This window comes from Cucumis sativus, chromosome 3, assembly GCF_000004075.3.
Source record: "Cucumis sativus cultivar 9930 chromosome 3, Cucumber_9930_V3, whole genome shotgun sequence".
Lineage (NCBI taxonomy): Eukaryota > Viridiplantae > Streptophyta > Magnoliopsida > Cucurbitales > Cucurbitaceae > Cucumis > Cucumis sativus.
In genome coordinates, this window is record NC_026657.2 from 19,318,963 (window position 1) to 19,342,627 (window position 23,665).

At 31.5% G+C, this 23,665-nt stretch overlaps 2 protein-coding genes across 2 annotated transcripts; one reads left to right on the forward strand and one right to left on the reverse strand.

Moving 5' to 3' along the window:
• Nucleotides 1-230: 230 nt before the first annotated feature.
• Nucleotides 231-4,348, forward strand: LOC101219041 (protein CUP-SHAPED COTYLEDON 3). Its single transcript, XM_004152006.3, has 3 exons — nt 231-666; nt 2,327-2,592; nt 3,517-4,348. Exons 1-3 carry the CDS (start codon nt 498-500, stop codon nt 3,976-3,978), a joined length of 897 nt encoding a protein of 298 aa, XP_004152054.1. The 5' UTR covers nt 231-497; the 3' UTR covers nt 3,979-4,348.
• A 595-nt stretch (nt 4,349-4,943) lies between these two features.
• On the reverse strand, nt 4,944-7,830 carry LOC101221581 (probable arabinose 5-phosphate isomerase). Its single transcript, XM_004151940.3, has 3 exons — nt 6,957-7,830; nt 5,561-5,784; nt 4,944-5,283 (listed from the first exon to the last, which is right to left on the reverse strand). Exons 1-3 carry the CDS (start codon nt 7,620-7,622, stop codon nt 5,127-5,129), a joined length of 1,047 nt encoding a protein of 348 aa, XP_004151988.1. The 5' UTR covers nt 7,623-7,830; the 3' UTR covers nt 4,944-5,126.
• Nucleotides 7,831-23,665: the final 15,835 nt, after the last annotated feature.

A 23,665-nucleotide genomic window follows, 5' to 3' on the forward strand; every position in this document is an offset into this window, starting at 1 on the left:
AAACTTTTTTGACCTTTTGTACATATTTTAGATGTGTCAATTACTTTTTTTTTTTTTTGTTTTAAATAATAATATTAACTTTATACTCATCATCCCTTGTTCAAGTTTTCTTGCAACTTGAGATTTTCCTTGAAAACTTTACCATTATATAACTAACTCCCTATGCATAAGCATGGTCTGCCCAAAAGCTTATATCAACTTATAGAAATTATTTTCTTTTTCTTTTTTTAAAAAAAGCTTTTGTCATATCCCTACCTCAACTATATATATGAATACAACCAAATCCTTATTCCTTATTACACAACCATTTCTTTTCCCAAACTAAGAAAAATTAGAACCCTTTCCTCTTAGTTCTTTTTTTTTTTTCATTTCCCATCAACATTTTATTCATACCCCAAAAGTTTGAATACCCAGAACTTAATTTGCATTATTATTATTATTATTATTTCTTATTGAGGTAGAAATAATAATAATAATATATATAACTGTAAATATTAATGGGGCTTAAAGATATTGGAGCCTCACTTCCACCAGGGTTTCGATTTTATCCAAGTGATGAAGAATTGGTTTGTCATTATCTTTACAAAAAGATTATGAATGAACAAGTTCTTAAGGGTACTCTTGTGGAGATCGATTTGCATACATGTGAGCCATGGCAGCTTCCTGGTACGTTTTTATATTTATATTTCTTGCTTTTTTTTTTTTATAATGTAATGTTCAAAAACTTTACCTTTATATAAGTTATTGATTCAAAATAATATGAATATATTATTCTTGGGATCATCTTACTTTTGAAGAGAAGACATGAAAAGAAAGTGATGACTTTAGAGTGGTTTTTTTTTTTTTTTTTTTTTTTTTGGGTTATTTGTTCAATAATTACTTTTTATAATCCACTTTTGATATTTGTTTTAATATATATTTTTTTTATAATAATAATGAGTTTCTACAAGTTCTTCATGCACACATATCTTAATTAGCTATTAATAATGTAGGTTTGATTAATGTTTATTAAAAAGCTGAACTTTTTGCATGGTTGGTGAGAACTTGTACTTACAAGAAGAAGAAGAAGAAGAAGAAGAAGAAAAAGTTGAAAAAAGAAAAGAAAGAAGAAAAGGCTTTTGATTCTTTTGTGTAAAATTTACAAATTAAAACAGAAAATATATGAGAGTTCTGCCTTACAAAGTGGTTTTTATATATTATTGAGCAAAAATCGATCTAATTTTTTGTGTTTTAATTGGTATTACCTCGTCTGTTTGGTGTTTCTTGTTCGTCTGTTTTTTGTAATTTAATTTTGTGATAAATTGGCTAAACCTTGATGTTAAGTGTTTTAATTAAGGCAGAGGAGGATCGAGTTTGGGTTTGCTCTCTTTAATTATCTCTCTTCCACATTAAATATTCTAAGGATCTTTAATTTCTTTCTCCCTCTCCCTCTCCCTCTCTCTCTCTCTCTCTCTCTCTCTCTGTGGTCTCATACAAACATGCATACATTCATGTGAAAACCTTGTCTTTCACCATTTCTTTTTAAAAGATCGAATTCTACATTAATTAAAAAATGTCAATGTAATTAAATAATTAGATACAAAGAAAGAGAAAATAAGGGATCAAAATTGAGAATTTTTTTGTATCAAAATACAAGGAAATATAATATATAAGCTTGGGTGAGTACTAATTGAGGTAGCTTCAACTTATAGAACAAGTCTCATTAATTATTGTTACTCTCTCCAAAGCTGAGAAATATATTCTCCAAAATCTCAATCATTTCAGCTTTCGATACTTCTATCATTCTTCTTTGACTTCATTTCTTTAATTAATTACTTTTCTTTCTTCTACTTCTCTGCACCAATTATATATATCAAATCTTTCTTTCATGCAAAGTATCTATATCTATTATATTTTTAATTTTCTTTCAATCATATCAATTATATAATTTCTAGTATTTGGATTCATACATTTCTCTTTCTCATCCAATCCGATCTAATTTTGTTGTTTATGATCACCAACTAATGTAAATCATTACATTGCTAATCATAAACAAAAATACATTTGAGTCTTTCTTTAAAACACAATGATAATTATTGTAATTTAATATGAAAAAATGACTTTTTTTTAATTAATTATTTGATTTAATTAGCAGCGAAACATACTAACAATCAATAATATCAAATCATAGGTGTCATTTTCTTATTCTCTTTCCCCTTCCCCCTCCTTAGTTTCCTTTCTCTTCCATAAATTATTCACAACTTAAATGGAATGAGTTCAATCATATATGGCTAATGAAAACGAAAGATTAATTTAACTAATCAATTTCTTCTCTTTGAAATTTAAGAGGTGGCGAAGTTGAACAGCAATGAGTGGTATTTCTTCAGTTTCAGAGATCGAAAATACGCGACAGGCTTTCGGACCAATCGTGCAACGACATGTGGATATTGGAAAGCGACAGGAAAGGATCGGACGGTGGTGGATCCATCGACAGGGGATATCGTAGGAATGAGAAAAACTTTGGTGTTTTATAAAAATAGAGCTCCAAATGGAATCAAAACGGGATGGATTATGCATGAATTTCGCCTCGAGGCCCCTCATAGGCCCCCAAAGGTTGAATTTTTCATATTTTTCTTTTAAATTTTAATTATCCATTGTTTAGGCCATTTAGACACAAATCCTATGGTGTGAGCACATACACACAATAAAATAAAATATGGTTATTTTTTTAGTCCTTCAATTTGAAAATATTTATATTCATGTGCCCTTAAAGGATAACAACACAAAAGTTGGTGTCTTTTTCCACTTTGGTCATATTCACTTACATAGAGAATAGAAGAGAGATCTCAATTTGATGAACCTTTATTGGTTTATAAATAGTTGCATTAGTAGAGAATATATAATAATATAAATATATATTTTTAAAATTTTTGTTCTTATTTAAAATTAGAAGATACTATTATTATAACGTGCTTTGTTTTGTTTTTGTAAAAGAGAAACTTAGAATCAAAATAACTATGAATGTTATTATTTAAAGTAATGATACAAATAAAAAGTAAAGATAATTTGGAATTATCTCTCTTTTTATTTTTTTCAGTTATAATTGGTTTTATTCAATACATTTTCTGCTTTTGTGTTACATCCATTCACACATAAAAATTTAATTTCTTAGTCTTTATTTCTTAATATTGTCATTTTCTTTTCCTTCCAAGTTTGAAACTTTTCCTTTTCATTTTAATGTCAGTGAGTTTAATTTTGTGTATTCCATTATAAAGCAGTTACACTCCAAATATAATCACTACTTGAACCATACTTTTTTAATAAAGAAAAAGAAAAGAAAATTAATTATCATCTCTCTTTTTAAGAATTCCATTCAAGTATAACTTTTCAATTTTGTACTTAAAGCTCTTTTTAACTTTTTTTCTTTTTTCTTTTTTAACAATATGAACAGTCAGATTTTTACATGTTCTTCACTTCATTATATAGCTTTTATGCATTGATTTAACAAGAAAATGAATAAACTTTATGTGGGTACAGGAGGATTGGGTTTTGTGTAGAGTGTTTCAGAAGGGGAAGCAAGAAGAGTACAACACCAAACTGATCAATCAACATTTTACGTTTGGAAACTTCGAGCGTGTTCCATCCGTCATCATCCGAGCTCCATCTCCCCTTCCAAGTGACCCGAGCCAGACCACAACGATGCCTTGTGGCTACAATGTTGATATTGATATCACATCATTATCGCCCTCAATGGCTCCCCATAGCCACACAGGCAGTTGTTCTTTTCTCCATCTCCTTCAACTTCCTCGAGACAAAGATGACAACAACAATAATAATAATCCCAAAACTGATCAAATTTTCTGCCCCAAAAATAATGAATCTGATTATGGGGCTTTGTGGGACATGGATTTAGAAGAACATACATTTCAAGATGGCGTGGGATCGAACTTGGATCAAATGGCATTCGACGACGTTGATAGCAGCTTGGTTTTTCTCTAAAAGTTTGTGTGTACTATGCTAAGGCAGATGACTGTATCTGCTACATTGCACATTTCAATATAGGTTTGTTTGTTGATGTATAGTTTATATACTTGTATGATGTATTTGCATTTAGGAGAGTTATTGGGATATTTTGTTGTGTGTTTTCAACAACACACTTAGATTTCATTTTTTTCTTCTTTTTCTTCTTTTTCTTCTTTGGTCTTGTATAGAAAATTAGTCAAATCTGTAATAAATATATTTTAGTTTAAGTGCATATTGTTTGTGGATGTAATAAATTTGTGGTTTTTGATACCACAAATATAGAAATGTTGCATTTTGTGCATGTGATTATAAACAGGGTCTGTGTGCCCCCTAAAGCTTAAGGAGATTCATTTGAATCATAATAATTCAAGGGGGAAAAATAGAGGAAGGAGAAATAATGTTAAAAGTTCCTAAGATCACTTGCTTGATCTAGAGTAAGAAAGAACTATTCCTTCCTTGAATCCCCCAAAAGTCTCTTAGACTTAGCCAAAAATTCTTGTTTTAGAATCATTTATTATTTGATGTTTCCGTAATGAGATGACATGGCATAATACAACCATAGTTTCAATTCATTTATAATCAGGACCAATCAAGATCGTAAGTATCTACCTTTTTCCTTTCCATTCCTAGATCGTCTTGGTGGTAGGTTTCCATAGTTGACAGGCCTAGAAATTACTCACTAAAAAACCATTCTATCCAAGTCGTGGCGCCTGACCGGACCCATTTTACATTGGTTGTACGTCATTTTCTTTTGTTCATTTTCGCTTTTCCCTTTCTGCGTATAATCAAACCTATATTTCATTTGCATGTATGTAGTGAGATACTTTACGGTTGAATATATACTTCTTTTTTTTAATTTTAGTTCAACAATATTTAAAAGTGAGGGATTCGAACTTCAAACCTCTTAGTCAAGGATATAAATCAAGAACGCAAGTCAAAGATATAGAATATCTCAATTCTTAGATGCCCTATCAAGACAGATTTAAGAATATATAATGATTTATCCTCTAGATATCAAGTTTTCTTACACTTGTGTAATCACTACAGATGTTCTACAGTAATACAAAGAATTGAAAAATAATGGAAATATCTAAAAACAGACAAAGAAGTATGTGATATGCGAATCAAAGTCCTGCAGAAACTAGACCATGTAATGTGACAATGCCAATCAAGATAGTTTGCTGATTAATCACGGGAAGAAATTGCACAGGAGATGGAGGTGCTTCCATTTTTTTCATCGCATCAACTGCCATTGCCTCAGGATCGATTGTTCTTGGTTTCCTGTCATATGGTTTACCATCATAATCAATATCTCAAGTCTTAACTACATCGGATTCTGAATAAATAGGCATTTTCTAATATCCTTCAAATGTATAACATCAAAAAGAAATTGCATCCTGTCTGACAAATATTGCCTGATTGGGAGCAATTGCATCCTGTGTAACAGTTTTTATAGTTTCTACCGAGATGGTTGTGTTCAACAAAAAGCAAGGTCTTCTATTGTGCAGTTCTACTCTCATGAAGTCAGCTAAAATCAGTGGGACTTAAGGATTCATACCTGTTGCACATTTCGCCTACAGTGAGCTTGAAGATGGCTTCACCACTAGCTTTGAGAGTGCGCCTCAAATCACCATCTGTAAATGTCCCAATCAATCGATATTCGTCATCTATGACAAGTAGGCATCCACATCCTTTGCTTGTAAGCTCAACCAATTGATCCATTATTAGGTCTCCTTCTTTGCAGACAGGAAGCTCATTCTGCTTCTTCATCACATCCTTTACCTAAACCCAGTCAAAACCACATAGCAACAAATATCAAATTCTGTATTTTGATTATGGCTCGAGAACAGAATATTTCTCATTTTGGACCTCTTTCTGTAATAAGACAACTAATCAACTCAATTCCATTTCATTTTCATAACCAATATCCTTTTTATTAAAAAAATTGTGAAGGCCACGTTCATAATGAACAATAAAAATAACTGGTCAACGTATCCAAAGAAGTCTCGAATGAATAGCATAATACTGATGGTTTTTAATGTCTTCCTATTTTCTACCTTTCAGAAGAAAAACCATCACGGCGAGTGTGTGGCAGACTCACAGAGTGATTTATGCTATTTTCTTTCTATACCCAATAATTCAGTTTAGAGAAGGAGGACTTGCCAGTATGAAAGACATAAATACGGGTATAAAAGAAGAAATCATGATATACTAACAATCACCAAACATGTTTCTCAACGGAAATGTAGTAGAAACAGTCAAGATCCAACAGGATGAAAGAAATGCCCCACATTTAGTGGAGAAAGGCCTAACAGAAACCAACAAGGTTAAAAGGATGAGCAGATAGTGAAGGAAACAGGGTGAGAGAGGGGAAAAAGGGGACAAAATAAGAATTTGATGCTTGTTTTAACCAATGATCTGCTCCTTGTACTATCATTTGGCATGTATAGTAAATGACACGACTCGAAAATTTATAGTTACAAGGAAAGGTTTGCTAGTTGATCTGCAAAGAAACACCATTCCTTTCTGAATTACAGGTAGATAACTCTATGTCACAGTTTTTGGTATAACCAAAGCTTATTCCTAGAATCTCACACGAATAAAATAAGGTTCCAAATTAAATAGACATTTCCAGCAACTTGAATGAATTTCTGCTTGTTCTACCAAATATGAGGAAGTTGAAGGAGAGGTAACTTTCACCTCTGGTAACAATTGCAACCTACTGTTCAATTAAAACAAGCCCAACAAACAGAAAAAAGCGCTCCAGTCTAGCAAATCAAACAAGAAAATGGTTATCAAAAGGCCAAGTGACAATAACTCTAGCTAATTCTCAGTCGCCACAAGACCTTTCAACCTATCTGAAGATCCCATTAAATAACAGTGAATATGGTAGAAATGTTGAAATAAAGAAAAAAAGCTAAAGATGAAGTGAATCAAGTAAAAGCAGAAGTAACCCTGAAAATGAGGCTCTTGCCGATCCTCCCAGCTGGATGATTGGTAGCATATTCCTCTTTTGTCAAATTCCTCGCACCCATAAGTGCAATAGCCACTGTATCTCCAAAAACCATCTGGATCGCAGTAGAGGTAACTGGGGCCAAATCAAAAGGGCATAGCTCACGCTCAAGAGGCAAATGCACATTCATATCACAAACCCCACCAAGCACATTGCCTTCGACAGAAGTCACAGCGATGAGAAATGCACCCTTAGCCCTAGCACAAGGAACAAGACGAAGAAGCTCTTCCGTGTTACCAGATTTGCTAAACATCACAAGAACATCGCCAGAATTCAAAATGCCAATATCCCCATGAAGCGCATCGAGAGGGGAAAGAAATGCAGAGCGAATGCCAAGGGAAACTAGGGTTTGTGAGATCTTGCGAGCGACGAAACCGGACTTGCCGACGCCGGAGAAGAAGATGGTTCCAGGGGAATTGAGAAGGGTAGCAGTGAATTTGAGTGTCTGGGAGAGATCTAGATTTTGGAAGAAGAAATTGAGGTGATTTTGTTGGGACTTGAAGAGATTGAGGAGTGTAGATTCGTTGATAGAGGTCTGATTTGGGGATTTTTCAGGGAAAAGTGAGGAAGAAAGGGAAATGTCTGAAGATGAAGGGAGAGACCCCATTAGAGGAAGGGATTGAGAAATCAAATGGGAAAAGAAGAAACAGAAAATGGGTATTGCTTAGTTCATATATGGCCGGAGATGGAAGGAAAATGGAGGAGAGAAAGACAGGTAATTTCGGTTGGTTTACGCGGTAAGTGGAAGAGGCTTTGTCATCACCATGGGCATTGGGCTACAGCTGCATTCTGTCGGTGGACTATACCCTCTTCCCAACGCTAGTGAAGATGCTTTAATCCGTCTGTGATTGGCCCATTAATTCTTGACTCCAATCTTAAATAAACCTTCATTAAGTTTTACTATTGAAGATGGGGATTGGATGAATCACCTAAATAATTATGTCCCCCTACCTTAATCCTTACTAATATGCTCTATCACCTTTCTTCTTGATAATAATCAAATAACTAAACAAAAAAAAAACTAATAATCTAATCAATTCAATCACCCAAAATCTAGCATTATTTCTAAAAATAAAACAAAACTAAGTGGACATACAAAATCTAAAATTCAAAACATAATTAAAATTCATTCTTCAAAACTATAAAAAAATATTATTTTCACCCCAACATTTAACATTACTTTTATTAGTTTAGATTAACATTATTACTCATAAACACCTAAAATTCATACTTTGACACACATATTAAAAGTAACTTAAATCTTCATTAAACTAGTTATCATGCAAATACTATGTATAGTCAAGATCTAGTTCATCTCGTCTTGTCAATACTATGTTGCAATTGCTAAAAACTTTATGGGATCGAGTCATTCAAATAAGTACCCTAACCTAATATATATGAATTGTTCTCATATTTATTGCCTACTACATCAATTATTATAGTTTTTGCAAAAATTACCAATTTAAATAATCCAAAAACTACATATACTTATGTTTATGTGTTTCGAGAATGTTAATCTCATTACTAAGTTACTGCCTCTTCAAATATTATCATCTCTTGTGACAATAAATATAGTTATAATGGAAGTCAAAAGATAATTCTTATGGTCGAAAAAGTTGGGACAAGAGCATATGAATACCTACTTCTAAGCAACAAAGACTGCTTTACCAGATCCACTAGTTAACTTCATTTCAACGTAAGGAATATGGTAAAATGCAGTGTCGTGTATGCATATCTACTTCTAAGCAACAAAGATTTAAAGACTTGAAAAATAGTGTTGTTGTTTATGTTGATGTTTCATTCTACATAATGTATCATTGATCAAGATCATTGCATGCAGACTGCTCAATAAAGATCTCTTCATCATGTACTTCTAAGTCCTCGTTGTATATAAATTTTCCTATTGCTTGTCCAAGTGTAAGCAAAACAATAGCTTTTTCTGGATGATCTAGGGTCGAACACAGAGAATTGATATCAAAGCTTAGTTCTAGAGTCTACTGTTCCATTAAGCGGTATAAAAAAATAAACTATACATTATGAAAGAGTGTACGTTTAAACTATATCTACTTATGTACACTAGAGAATTCTATAAAGATAACTTAATGAAGGTGGTTATGAGAATGTAGTGCAAGAATGAACTAACTTCTATGTAAGAGAAGGGTGAAGGAATGTCTAGTGCTACCAGGCGATTAAGGTATATGAAAGTCTTGATGCTATATGACTTATTTAACTAGCTTATGATTAAGGCAAGCTCCTCTCAGAGTCTTTAAATGTCACACTTGCTCTTCTTTCAGGATCCAAATGACTAAATGCAGCCAAACAAGGTATATCTAGAAGGGTTCACTTATAAGACTTATAGAGCTTCGTGTTTAAGTGTAGCAATGACTCATTATACTTAGCCTTGACTCCTTCCTTCTCGGCTTTTGACTTCACTTCTTATTATGCGGTTCCTACAACCGACCGTTCAACATTCAAAACTTTCTTTTTCTTCCCTCATAAAAAAATTCTACACTTTTTCTTTTTGGAAAAACTTCCCTTTTCTTTTGGCTTTCGGCCTATTTATAGAGACCTTTCACATCCAAGGGCCACTTCTACATTTTACACGTTTTGTGTTAGCACGCACTGCGTTATGCTACCAATCCAAACTCGACATGTAGTTTATTCGTCAGTGGCGATTTGACTTTCACTTGAGAGGCACACCTTATCTCATTGGGAAGCCAAACCCTTAAATGGCTGACTGTCTTCATTCTCTTTTCGAAGAAGCTACTGTCGTTTCTTTTCCCACAACGAGTTGTCATGTCACTTGACAAGATGTTTACTTCCTTGCCTCAATCTCTTGGGCATAGATACTTCTGGCGGTATCCTAATGATGCCTCGCTCAGTTCATTGCCTTTCTCATCAGCTATTCTTATTGCGTTACCATATCATCCAATATAGGCTTCTTTCTAGCTATTTGTTTTTATCACATCACTTATATCTATGCGATATAATTGACAGGCATTTCTCTTTGCATCACTTTTCCCCTTTCTACGCAATTCCTCTTGGGATGCACTACACTCTTATCCAAATGACTTGTCTACATTGATTCTCCTCACCCAGACTTTCTTTCTTTGTGTTAGGACGTCATACATACTCCTTTCACAGAACATATTCCTTGGCCAAAAATCTCTTCGTTCAGTATCCATGTCATAAGGTCTTTATCGTGTTGGTGATACGCGATCAGGGCCTCACATGTCACTTGTCACACTCCCTCTCAAGCCACCTACTCTCAGCTTAAGGGACAACATGAAGTCGAAGGATATCGTTCTCCTCTCAATAGTATCTGCTTACCCTAAGTGATATGACATCAATGAACCTATAGTGTAGTCCATCTAATATAACAATATACAAATAAGTCTTATACATACTTTACATGACTACCCACCACTCTTTCGATAGTACATATCCAACTTAATACACTTGATCTATACGTAGGACACAGTTCACTGGTTGGGAATTTAGTTTGGACTTACTAAATTTGTGTGCGTATAACGCAAGTGCAAGATTTCACTAAGTTAGGTCATTGCACATACTACACTCATCATGACTTTCAGTATTGCTTGCTTTAACTCTTGTACGATGAGTCATGAGTCATGATCATTGCATTTGCATTGCTCCTATGTACTTCTTCATTGCATAATTTATAAGTCCTTGTTGAGTACAAGTTTTACTACTACTCGCCCAAATGCAATCGAACAATAGGTTTACCTAAGTGATCTAGGGTCGAACACAGGGAATTGTTATAGATGTTAGTTCTAGATTCCACTTATCGTTTAGACTTTATAATAATTAACTTGAAAGAATGTATGCTAACTACAACTACTTATTTACAACTCGAGGCTTAAACACCACACATAAATTAAGATAAGAGAGAATGAGTTGGACTAGCTTGTATGCAAATAATAAGTGAAGGAAATTCTATGTATTATTAGATGTTTAAGTGTTGCTATAGCCTTAACGCGCTATAATTGCATAATCAGCACATGGTTAAGACGATCTTCTTTTGAAGTGTTTAAACACCACATTTGTTTACCTTTCGAAATACAAATGACTATACTTACTTAGGTAAGTTATACCTAGAAAATGTGACTCATAATACTCATAGGACTTCTCATTTAAGGAAGACAACCTCTTGGGGCCCATTGTCTGCACTTGTTCACCTTTCGGGTTACAAATGTTGGAAGCTACCTCGCTAAGGAGAAATTTTTCAACAAACTTCTCCTCACGCACATTAGTCTTATCCTTGCTACTTGTCCTCTCGGGTAGTTGGTGATTTAGACTGGCCAAGTGATGAACATAGCTCAACTAATGCGATAAGGTTTACAAGTTGAACTTATCACAACTCCTCTCATTTAATAACACGAAGATAAATGAAAAGTTAAGAAATGGTTTATTGAAAAGGTATAAACATGCAATATATGTACAAAGAATATAGGCCTCCAACCACTGTACAATATGAATAATGTTGGAATTTATGTCTTAAAACTCATAGATTGTAAATATAATCTATTGACCATTATCAATAAAGTGTTATTATTGTAATAATTATTATTGATTATATTATTAGTTTTGTCTTAATAACCCAAATCCAATAAACTAACATCCTAAGTTGTTTAATGAGTCTTGAACAGTATGTAGAGATATACAAGGATAAATGTTCGAGATCAACTTAAACGGTATATAGTACATGGATAAGGTTGGATACCTTAACCTGGTAACACTATGGATACGACTCACTTTGTATTTGATACAAACGCAATAATCCAACGCGTTCGTGTTGTTGACCTGCGAGTGAGGGTATCCTATGTAACTTTGTTAACTAGTTAGGTTTCGATTTCACTAGGATGACCAGATCGTCGACTCAATAAGCTTATCATTTTGGGGACAAAATAGAGTGGAGAGCTGGGAACATAATTACACAAGATGAAATTCACTCTTTCACTACTTTAGGGTAAGTAGATGAGTGTTTCTTAAATGGTGTCTCCAGGTCTTGAACAAATGGCCCTACCCTCTCTATGGCACGAGAGAGGTTTCTGTTTATTGGTAGGATCATAAACAGATTGTTCATTAGAAGAGCACTGATATTTAAGGATTAGAAGTAACCTAAGGGTAAAATGGTAAACTGACCTAGCTGGTGTTACGAACACTCGTGAAGGACTAACTTACTGTTATTGGTCTATATCTGTGGACACAAAAATATATGTACAGTGAGAAGAGTTCAACTGTGAGTCTTTAGTGGAGTGTACACACAATTAACAAATATTGATCAATGTGGTTAATGAGTTTAGCCATTAGGTCCCCTTCCTCACTTGTAAAGAGTAATGAGATTTATTAATATTGGTTGTAATTTGAAATGTTCAAAATTAATTTGGAAATTAATTTATTCTATTGTGATACATTATAATATAAAGTTTATCAAACTTTATTATATAAATTTAATTTGGACATGATTCAAAATTAATTTATGAGAGAAAACATTTGAATGAATTCGAATATTAATTTCATGTGAATTAGATTCATATTAAAATATATTGGTTATAAGATAAACTTATATTTGAATATGATTCAAATTTAATTTAATTTAAATTTAATATATTTAATTTAGCTATTAATTAATTGAAGACTTAATTAATAGTTTAATTTAATTTAATTTAATTTAATTAATATAAATCTATTAGATATTGGAGAGATTCATTAAATAAGATTTAAATGAAATATGAATTAAATATGGTTTAATTAATTAGTAGATTTGAAATTTCTTTTAATTTAATATTTTTTAAATTAATAGAATCATGATTTTCTCATAGTCCTTTTCTTAATCAAAGAAGGAAAGAGAGTTATAAATATCTAGAAGAAAACAATTTTTTTCAACGAATTAATCAAGAAAAAAAAGTCAATGATTTTGCTTTTTGCAAAACGAAAATAGAAAGAATGCTTAGCCTTTAAGTCTTAATAAGAAAATTAGTTTCTATATTATTTTTACAAATATACTGGTATTTTGGGATTCCCAAAAATAAATTGAGAAATGGTTCTGTAAAATCTTCTGCTGTCATGAGCTTTTATCCCTTCAAAAGAAACATATGTTTCCCACATAAAGTTGCCTATAAAAAACACTTCATCTTCCCAAAGAAAGGAGAGCGACGTTTGAACGAACCGCCACACACACACAAAAGAAGTTGAAATGGGCGCAAGTTCCAAACTTAGAGAGCCGATGGTACGGACTAGCCTAGCCATGAGATGCATAGCACCTCTTCATTTTTTCTGATCAGAGTGTAGAGCAAAATGCTTAGATTTTGAGAGGAGAAGAACCATCTTTCGTTCCCTCTAATTTGTATTTCAATTCACTTTCTTTCCTTCTATTTTCGCTTTCTATGTAATATATGTTTTTCATATTGTACAATGGTCGAAGGGCTACATTCTTTATATATTACATGTTTATACGCTTTTCAATTCATCCATGCCTCTACTGTTCATCTATCTTATTGTTATTTGTAGTTTAGGTTTATGAGTTGTTCTCAATAAGCAATTTATTCATATTGCTTAATGTGTTAGCTAAGCTACACTCTACAATTGGTCAGTGTACATCGCCAACTTCCCGAGAGGGTAAATAGCAAGGACGTGATTAACACACGCAAGGAAGAGTTCTATCAACTTTGTGAGGAGACTTTCGTCATTTATATCCTGAGAGGTAAACAAGTGTGGACTGAGACACTAAGAGGTTGTTGTTCTTAAATGCAAAGCCCTCTAAGTAGAATAAATAAGTATTACTAGATATAAACCATCTAGCTAGCCTTAGTCATTTGGATCTCAAAAGGAGACCAAGTGTGATGTTTAATGACTCTGAGAGGAGCATGTCTTAATCATAAGATAGTTTGGTGAGTTATATTGCATTGGGGTAGTCATGTAGCTTATTCGCCTAATAGCAGAGACCTTTCTTCACCACCTTCTTTTCGCAAGTTAGTTCACTCAACCTTCCATCCTGTCATGTTTTACCCTGATGTGCATGAATCTCTAGGTGCAAATAAGTAACATTAGTCATTTCATTATTCTTTTAATCCCATCATCATGATACCTACAGATGAGTAAGACCCTAGAACTAATATCTTGAACAATTCCCCGTGTTCGACCCTGGATCACCCAGGTAAACCTACTATTTCGCTTGCACATCGACAAGCAATGGGAAAACTTGGATTCAATGATGACTTAGGCTTCTTATGTTATGATCATCGCCCATGACATATCACATAGAATGAACCATATGATACAAAAAGATCTAGCGAGCACTGTAAGTGCAGTGAACCTACTTAGTGAAGTATTATAGATGCATTACACAGATGTTAGATTCCGAAGACTAAGTCCCAAGTAAAACATGTATGTTGTTCTGAAAAGAAAGGAACAAGCGCACACCCCAACCATCGGCCACTGTACAATATGAACAAATACAATGTAAAGAAATACAAAAATGGAAAGAATATAAATAACATTACAAGTTGTGGGAGATAGAAGAAGAGAAAGAAGTGCTTTACAGATGGTGGAAAGGCTATTCTTTTGCTCGACTAGGGTTTGACATTGTTTTGACTTATGCAAGCATCTTATGGCCTATTTGGGCCTCCATTTTTCTTGATGGTGATGGAGTCCTTTTTATAGATAGATTTAGACCGAAAATCTAATCTTCTGAGTCTGTCAGCGCCGAAAGCTGTCTGTTGTCAAGTCATATAAACTTCATCTACCACTTTTGTTTTCTAGCGAACCTCTTCTGGTCTATTGATAAAGGTCTTCTCACGTAGTCTTCATACGAGTTCCTTTGCGATTCACTAACTTCTTCTTTTGTTCATAACCTGCATTAAGACACTCAAAACAGGGTGAAACAAGCATAGATGCTTATGTAAATTGTATTTCTAAATATTTATGAATTGTTATGCATTTTAACACATTTCATATGCATTTTGGTCTCATTATTCTATTTAAAAGACCATAATAACTTGTATTTCTACAAGCTATTATCAATTCATTGATAAAACGAATACAAGGTTGTTACTCAATATAAGCCAAAATAAAAAGATATCTTATACCAAGACGCTCCACATGGTAGTCAGAGTGTTCTACAAATGGTTGAATTATACTTTATTGGACAATATACCTACCGAACTAACGAAAATAACACACAAATAAGTAAACTATAATACACGATCTTTTGTATGTGGATCAAAACAGGATTGCATATACTTATCAAATTCTCACTTGATGAGTCCATTCTCATGATGCAATAATGTCCTGGTATTCATCAAGCTAAAAGGAAGGAAAGAATCGGTGCGACAATTGAAAATTTCCTTAAAGATATTAAAAATTGATAATAATACTAGATGTTAAAGAAGTTGTTACCTTTAGCAAAGCATTCATTGGATTTTGAGAGGCATCAATAAAGCGATCACTGATGAAGAATAAAGTTAAGAAAAAAGTTCTAGGTTAATGAACATTAGTCATCAGGTTGATACCTTTAAATAAAAGATGTTACTATCAAAGAACCACACAAATAAAAGACTAAATTAGTTATGGTTGCTAATATTATTGATTATAAAAATCATCAATAGAATTCATTTCCATAGTCGCAGAATATCCATCGTACAAGTAAATTTTCAATAAATACAAGTTAAAAAAAATCAACGCAAAATATCTCAATTCTACACCAAGTTATTAAACTAAATTGTACATATTCTCTTTGCTATGACCTATAAATAGAATCTTAATAAAGCGATTGAGCTATTAACTAGAAAACATGTGATATACAAAGTTCCACATTTCTCCATCGTACAAGTAAAAATTTCAATATATACAAGATTCATTTTATATCCTCAATAAAAAAAATTAGAGGTTTGAATCCCTTGGCCAAAAGAAAAGAGTAAATTTACAACGAAAATAGAGAAGCTATTATGTGAGATTTAACAAAACCTATCCAAATAAATAATAAGAAGAAAGATTAACACTTCAACCTAACAATTCGCCATAGATAGAGCAACGAAGTTCAATAACAACATAAACCATCGGCACAGAAGGACTAACTTAATGTTATTAGTCTATATCCGTGGATACAGAAATATATCTACAGTGAGAAGAGTTTAGCTGTGAGTCTTTAGTAGAGTATACACACACTTAATGAATATTGATTAATGTGGATAATGCATTTTGCCAATTAATCTTAGATCGTTGTAGCTTTTGATACGTAGGTTTATTAGGTCCCCTTCCTAACTTGTAAAGGATAATGAGATTTATTTATATTGGTAGTAATTTGAAATGTTCAAAATCATTTTGGGAATTAGTTTAATGTATAGTTATACATTATAATATAAAGTTTATTAAATTTTATTATATAAATTTAATTTTGGATATGCTTCAAAATTAATTTATGAGAGATAAAATATTTGAATAAATTTAAATATTAATTTAATGTGAAATGGATTCATAGTAAAATTATTGATTATGAGAGAAAATATTGAAATATGATTCATATTTAATTTAAGTTAAATATAAGATATTTAATTTAGCTATTAATTAATTAATAGTTTATTTTATTTAATTTAATTTAATTAATATAAAACTATAAGATATTTGAGAGATATTGATTGAATAAGATCTAAATGAAATATTAATTATATATGATTTAATTAATTATTAACTAATTGATTAATGATTAATTAATTAGTATATTTGAAATTTCTATTAATTTAATATTTTTTAAATTAACACACTATCATAATTCTCCCCAACTCACTTTCCTACCCAAGAAGAAATGAAGGTTATAAATATCTACAAGAAAACAACTTTTTTTTAGTGAATTAATCAAAAATAAATAACCAATACTTTTGCTCTATGCAATAAAAAAAAAAAAAAGTTTATCTGTAAACATTTTTCTCATCCCAATTGATTCTCACAAACCAATCTCATCCCAGAGGATATGAAGGTCTCCGATGGGTGGTGTCCCAATTTGGAGACTTACTTTGTAGATTTAGAGACATAAACAAGTAAGTTTTTGTTTCTCTAATGTGTAATTAGAAAGCTTGCTTAGTTTTTAAGTCTTAATAAGAAAAATAGTTTCTTACTTATTTTGCCAATGTATTAATATTTTGGGATTTCCAAATTGATTTAAGGAATGATTTTGTAAAATCTTCCGCTGTTATGGGCTTTTGTCCCTTCAATTTATGTCTCTACATAAAGTTCAAGTTTACTAAAGATAGCTTTGAGACTTTAGTTTATTGAATTTAATGTTATATAATATTCAATTTTACTACAAAAATCTCAATAACAAATTTATTGAATAAAATATTATTTTGAATTACAAACTATGAATTTTTGGACATAAATTTCAACAAACTCACACTTGGACTAAAACTCCTAATTGGATTAAACAACGTTAAATTTAATGGTGAGAAAATAATACATATCAATACAATAGACATATGAGTGCAATAAACTACAGCATATAACTAATAATTCTCACAAATTTGTTCAATTTTTCTTTTAGAGTTTTTCAAATTTCAACTTAAATTTGTTTAATTATTAAAAAAATTGTCTTTTCTAGTAAAAAGCACGTTAAATCAGCATTTTGCTATTGTTTTTTCTCTAATGCTCCAATTATATTAATATTGAAGAGTCTTAGAATATTCATTTTTGTTGTAGTGAATGTATGAGTGTGAGATTATAAATATTTGTTTTCATCCCTATCTTGTTTTTATTATATATATGATACTTATTTTATGTAGTATTTCATTTCAAATATATTCCTAGAATTAAAGAATACCATAGATAGATTCTCTTTCATATTTAACTTTTTTATTATTTTATTTTATAGTTAAAATATTTTTTAAGAAATAAGAAATTATTATTATTATTATTATTATTATTATTATTATTATATAAATGTTTGGTAAATTTACATAAATATAACAAAAGTGTTAAATATGTTTACGGTCTGTATAACAATTTAAGAAAAGTTCATGAAGCCAACGACTTTTTCATGAATTTTATTTTTGCCCTTATTGAATTTTGATTATTGTAGGATGATTTTTCAGTTCTTTTTCTTTGTGATTTATTCTTATCTTCTTCATATTATTAATTTATTTATATCATTACTTCTCCTTCTTCATATTTCCACTTCTTGTTTTCAATTTCTTCATTTTCTCTTACAAAATTTCTTCCTTCTTCTTCATCTCTCATTTTCTTTTTTATCTTCTTAGTCAAAGATCTAAATGATATTGGCATAAGATCTAAACAATCGTGTAGCAAAATATCTTAACGATCAGTTTTGTTTATTCCAAATACACAATAGATCATTTAGTTTCGGTACAAGATCGTTTAGATTTGGTGGTATAAGATCGTTTAGACTAGGTGCAAGGGTACAAGATCTCATTTAGTCTGGGTACAATGGTACAAGATTGTTTAGACTAGGTATACAAAAGTACAAGATCGTTTAGACTAAGTATACAAAGGTACAAGATCGTTTAGACTTAGAACAAGGATCATTTAGACTTGGTACAAGGATCGTTTAGACTTGGTACAAGGATCGTTTAAACTTGGTACAAGGGATACAAGATCGTTTAGACTGGGTACAAAATCGTTTTTTCACGTACGTGTGTGTGACCGATTAATTGTGAGAGTATTTTTGTTATTTTATGTTGTAGGCTTGTGAGCTTTTTCCTTTTTGAAAATTGTTCTACTTGTTATTTTTGCTCTTTGTTCTATTTTTTTTTTTAAAAAAAAACCTTTTATTTTCTCTCTTTTTTGTTACTTAATTTAATGTAAAATGAAAATTCAATTCATTCATAAATTTTCAAGTAAGAAATTATTTAAAACAACACTATAGACGATTCAAATGGCTATTTCTTTCATTGTTTTGTAAAATAGGATCAAGTAATATTATTTAAAATGAAAACACAATATTACATGGGGTCTTTTTAAAAATATAACAAAGCGGTAAAATATTTATACGTTATAGAACATTTTCAAAAAAGAAAAAAGTCCATAGGCCTACAATAGAATATACAAAAAATGTCTTAGATTAATTGGCATCTAGTGCGCGTAATATATTTGAGAAACGATAATTTAGATTCAGTTATTCTTTCCTACACGATCATTTAGATTTGGAGTCAAATCTAAAAGATTTTTTTTAAAGATTGTTTTGGTACATGATCGTTTAGATTTGATCATTTAAATTTGGGTAGTAAAATCTAAACCATTTTTATCATAATTTTTTGGTAGAGGATCGTTTAGATTGGACCGTTTAAATTTGGGTAGCCAAATCTTGATGAATTTTTTTCAAGATCTTTAGGTATACGATCGTTTATATTTGGAGAATGATCGTTTATATTTGGAATACGATCGTTTAGATTTGATCGTTTAAATTTGGCTAGCCAAATCTAAACGATTTTTTTATTATTCTTTGTACACGATCATTTAGATTTGACTATTCTTTCCTACACGATCGTTTAGATTTGAAGACTCATCTTCTATAGTCTTTGTAGAGGAGTTAGCTATGCAGTCTGCTCTTGCAAATCTAAAAGGAGGCCTAATGGTTCTTCTCCCTCTATCTCTTGTTAAGCTATATTTGTCAAGTCTTCTATATTTTCTTCTTCTACTGCTTCTAGAGAATGGAAGCTAGGTAGAGCTTCTGTTGAAAGTTGATCACTGTTGCTAGGGTTTGAGTCTTTCAAATTTGAATGAATCTTTACTTGGTGGCTGGTAGAAGGTTCATTCAAATTCTGTTCAGCAGAAGGTATTACTTTGATAGACTCCATATAGGTTTCATTCTTCTTGAAAACAACATCTCTACTTATTAGGCTTCTTTCTTTAGAAAAATCCCAGAGCTTGTAACCTTTGACACCATCAGGGTAGCCAATAAACATACATTTAAGAGCTCTAGGTTCAATCTTGCTTTGTTTGATGTAGACATATGTTGTACACCCAAAAGGTTTTAGATCAGAGAGCTTAGAGGCAGCTCCAATCCATCTTTCTTTAGGAGTCTTCATATCTATAGAAACACATGGGCTTCTATTCACTGTGTAGGTGGTAGTAGCTAAAGCTTCAGTCCAGAAATTTTCTGAGATTTTTGCCTCTGAAATCATGCATCTCACTCTTTCCATCAATGTTTTATTAATCCTCTCGGCAACTCCATTCTGTTGAGGGGTGTAAGCAACTGTTCTGTGCCTTGATATACCAAACTCATTACATAGAAAGTTAAAATCATTACTAAGAAATTCTAGACCATTACCAGTTCTTAAGTATTTAATATTTCTTTCAGTTTGAGTTTCTACTTTAACTTTCTAATTTTTAAAACATGCAAAGTTTGATCTTTAGATTTTAGAGGATAAGTTCATACTTTTCTTGAAAAATCATCTATAAGAGATAAAAAGTACCTTGATCCCCCCTAAGAATGAGTTCTAGCTGGTCCCCAAAGATCACCATGTACATAGTCAAGAGTGGCTTTTGAATGATGTTCTTCTTTAGAGAATTTCAACCTATTAGACTTGCCAAAGATGCAGTGTTCACAGAAGCCAAGTCTTTTTACTCCTCTAGCTTGACTCAACCCTTGTTTTTGTAGTTTAGTAAGCCCTCTTTCACTGATATGTGAAAGTCTTCAATGCCGTAGTTCTAGTTCATTTCCTTTCTCAGTTTCTGAAATTACAGCATACTTGGGTTTGATCACATTTTTCACAGTATACAAGTCTTCCACCTTTCTTGAAGTAAGAATTATTCTGCCTTGTCTTTCCACCTTCATGAGTCCTCTTTCAATATAAATGAATCACCCTAGATCATCAAGCATACCTAAAGAGATAAGATTTCTCTTTAGCTTTGAAGCATGTTTTACCCTTTTAAGGAGAACCTCTCTCTGTTGTCAGATAGCTTCAACAACATTGAGCCTACACCAATAATCTCACAATCTTGATTATTTCCCATGTAAATTGGGTCTCTCTCTTGTGATTTGTAGTTAACAAACCATTTTTTCTTAGAGGTCATATGGTAAGTACATCCTGAGTCTAAGACCCAATCTTCCTCCTCAGTTTCATTTTTCGTGCCTATTTTATTGGTGGTTGCTAACACCTCAATGTATTGAAAAGCTTCATTACCAACAGGCTTGTGATCACTTCCATGTTCTCTTCCTCTTCTTCGATCTTCTCTTTGATAATTCCTGTTTCGATTGAAGTCTTCTCTGGCGTAAGGTCTATGTCTTATGTTTTCATCTCTTCTGAAGTTATTTCCCCTGTCAGGACAATTTCTTCTAAAATCTCCTTCTTTGTGACATCTGAAACATTTCAGTGCTGGTTTATCTCTGTTTGATATTTGATTTCTGTTGCTATTTTTCTAAAAGAACTTTTTCCCTTTGAGAATAAAGACTCTGCTACATTTGAAGTCTTATTTTCTGTCTTCAATTCCAGTTCCTTGTTTTTTAGTGTTGTAATGATTGTCTCTCTACCATACTTCAAAGTTGTCTTCACTTCTTTGTAGGTGTCATGGATCGAATTAATGAGAGTAGCAGCTTCATTTTCTGCCCCCAACTTTTCCTCAGTTTGATTAAAAGCATTGGTAAGTTTCTTGAATTCATCTAAATTTTCATCAAGATTCTTGTTTTGATTCATTTTAAATGAAAATAACTTCTCCCTTATGAACATCTTATTTGATAGGTCTTTCAATACAATGCCTTCAATTTCTCCCAAGTAGCAAAAGCAGTGGTTTCTTCAATTACTTGTCTTAGCACATTATCAATAATATCCATAAGTGTACCGTAAGCTACCTCTTCCATTGTTTCTCTTTCTGACTTGGCTAAAGTTGTAGGGAGTTCTTTTGGGTCTTCTTAAGGTTTCAAGGCTTTTTGTAAACCCAATATTGCAATAATTCTTTTTGTCCACAAGATAAAGTCTCCATTCCCATCAAAATTTTCAATTTCATACTTTGTAGTAGTCATTTTCTTGCTTTTCTTCTAATGGCTCTGATACCAGTTATTGGAAAAAGTAGAAACAAAAGTTTCACTTTCTTTGTAAAAGCAACTTTGAGACAAGTGTAATTTGTGGAGAAATTAAATGTTGAGTTACCTTTTTACCCTTTACTTTTCTCTCACCTTTTCAATATCTTTGCAAGTTGTCGTCACTTTTGTTTTTTTGTATTTCTTTTCTCTTGCATGGTTCAACGAGAGAGTAAGGAAGAAGAAAAGAGGGTTTCAAAAAGAAGATGAAGAGATGAGAAAAGTGAACAAGATGAAGTTTATAGTGGTTCAACACATAGCCTACATCCACTCCTTAAAGGGTAAAAAATCCTTTTATTCAACATTCATTTAGAAAGTAGATTCAAGATATGAACATATTTTTCATTCTACATCTCCATGAATTTATTCGGTATATTTTCTACTTGAGGCTACAACACTTTTATTATGTTCTAAAAAAAAGTAGTTGTAACTAATTTTTTTCATTTCTTTAACAAGTGGAGAGATGGAAGCCCTCTTAGAGAATTTGGTTCATCAACAAATTTCAACAACATCCACATAAAGGTTATTTATTTGTTCATCAATCCAGATAGAACCAATCAATCAAGATTGGTTCATCTTAATTTCAGTTTGTTCAATTTATTTATTTGTTTATTATTTTGTTCCCTTTTATTAATCTCATCATGAAATTCTACACATCAAAATATTTTATTTTTAACTATTTATGTATAAGTTTTTCTTTGGATTCAAATATGTGAATGCTCTAAACAAGTAGAAAAAGCTTAATATGTAAAGGAAAGTGACTCATTTTTTTTTTTTTTTTTTAAATTTCATCTTTATTAGTCTAGCTTAATCACCTAGTTTTGTATACTAAAGTTGAATCTATTACATAAAAATTAGGTAAATTTTTTTGTTGTTATAAAAGTGGTTTAGAAAAAAAAATCCTAGAAATAGGACATTGTTTTTTTACCCCAGATAGAAGAAAAACATTTACAATCCAAGGATTGTCTAAGTTCATATTAGTCATAGAAATAAGGTTTAATGGCTTAGTCTCCTAAAGATACTTTTTAGAAGATCGAATAGGTGTTGAGTCTCGTACACCAAAGATTTAAATTTGAGTTAAGCGAAAAAAAAGTCATATTAGAAAAAACTTTGATGTTTGAATTCCTAATTTTTCGTAATTGTTTGATAAATTATTATTATTTTTTAATTTCCAAATCAATTTTATCGTTGTTACCATAGTTGCAATGTTTTAAGAAAATTTGGTTGCTTATAAAATTTTGTTAAAAATCATTCCATTGTTTTACGAGACGGGAAGTATTTCCAATCTTTTTACCACTTGTCAACATTGTGGCCGACTACTTTTCTTTCAAAATGTTTTCAAAATAGCAAAAGTGTTTTGTAGAATCATGGTTACAAGTCTTCGTTTTCATCCATACTTCATTTTTATGTATATATGTATGAAGTTTATTTCAAATATATATAAGGTTTATTATAAAGAATTTAGAATAAGTGTAAGGTTGTTATATAATATATACTTCATATTTTAATTATAGTCTCCTTTATATTAAGATATATATATTTTACATACTTTGTCATACATACATATATATATATATATATACATATATAAATTAGTTGTT

What these genes read in the sequence shown, in the direction of transcription:
- LOC101219041 (XM_004152006.3), top strand. Translation starts at nt 498, where the DNA reads ATGGGGCTTAAAGATATTGGAGCCTCACTTCCACCAGGGTTTCGATTT. An exon ending in TGAGCCATGGCAGCTTCCTG is followed by an intron (nt 667 to 2,326) that starts GTACGTTTTTAT and finishes TTGAAATTTAAG; the next exon opens with AGGTGGCGAAGTTGAACAGC. An exon ending in CCCCTCATAGGCCCCCAAAG is followed by an intron (nt 2,593 to 3,516) that starts GTTGAATTTTTC and finishes ATGTGGGTACAG; the next exon opens with GAGGATTGGGTTTTGTGTAG.
- LOC101221581 (XM_004151940.3), bottom strand. Translation starts at nt 7,622, where the DNA reads ATGGGGTCTCTCCCTTCATCTTCAGACATTTCCCTTTCTTCCTCACTT. An exon ending in GCAAGAGCCTCATTTTCAGG is followed by an intron (nt 5,785 to 6,956) that starts GTTACTTCTGCT and finishes GACTGGGTTTAG; the next exon opens with GTAAAGGATGTGATGAAGAA. An exon ending in GTAGGCGAAATGTGCAACAG is followed by an intron (nt 5,284 to 5,560) that starts GTATGAATCCTT and finishes ACCATATGACAG; the next exon opens with GAAACCAAGAACAATCGATC.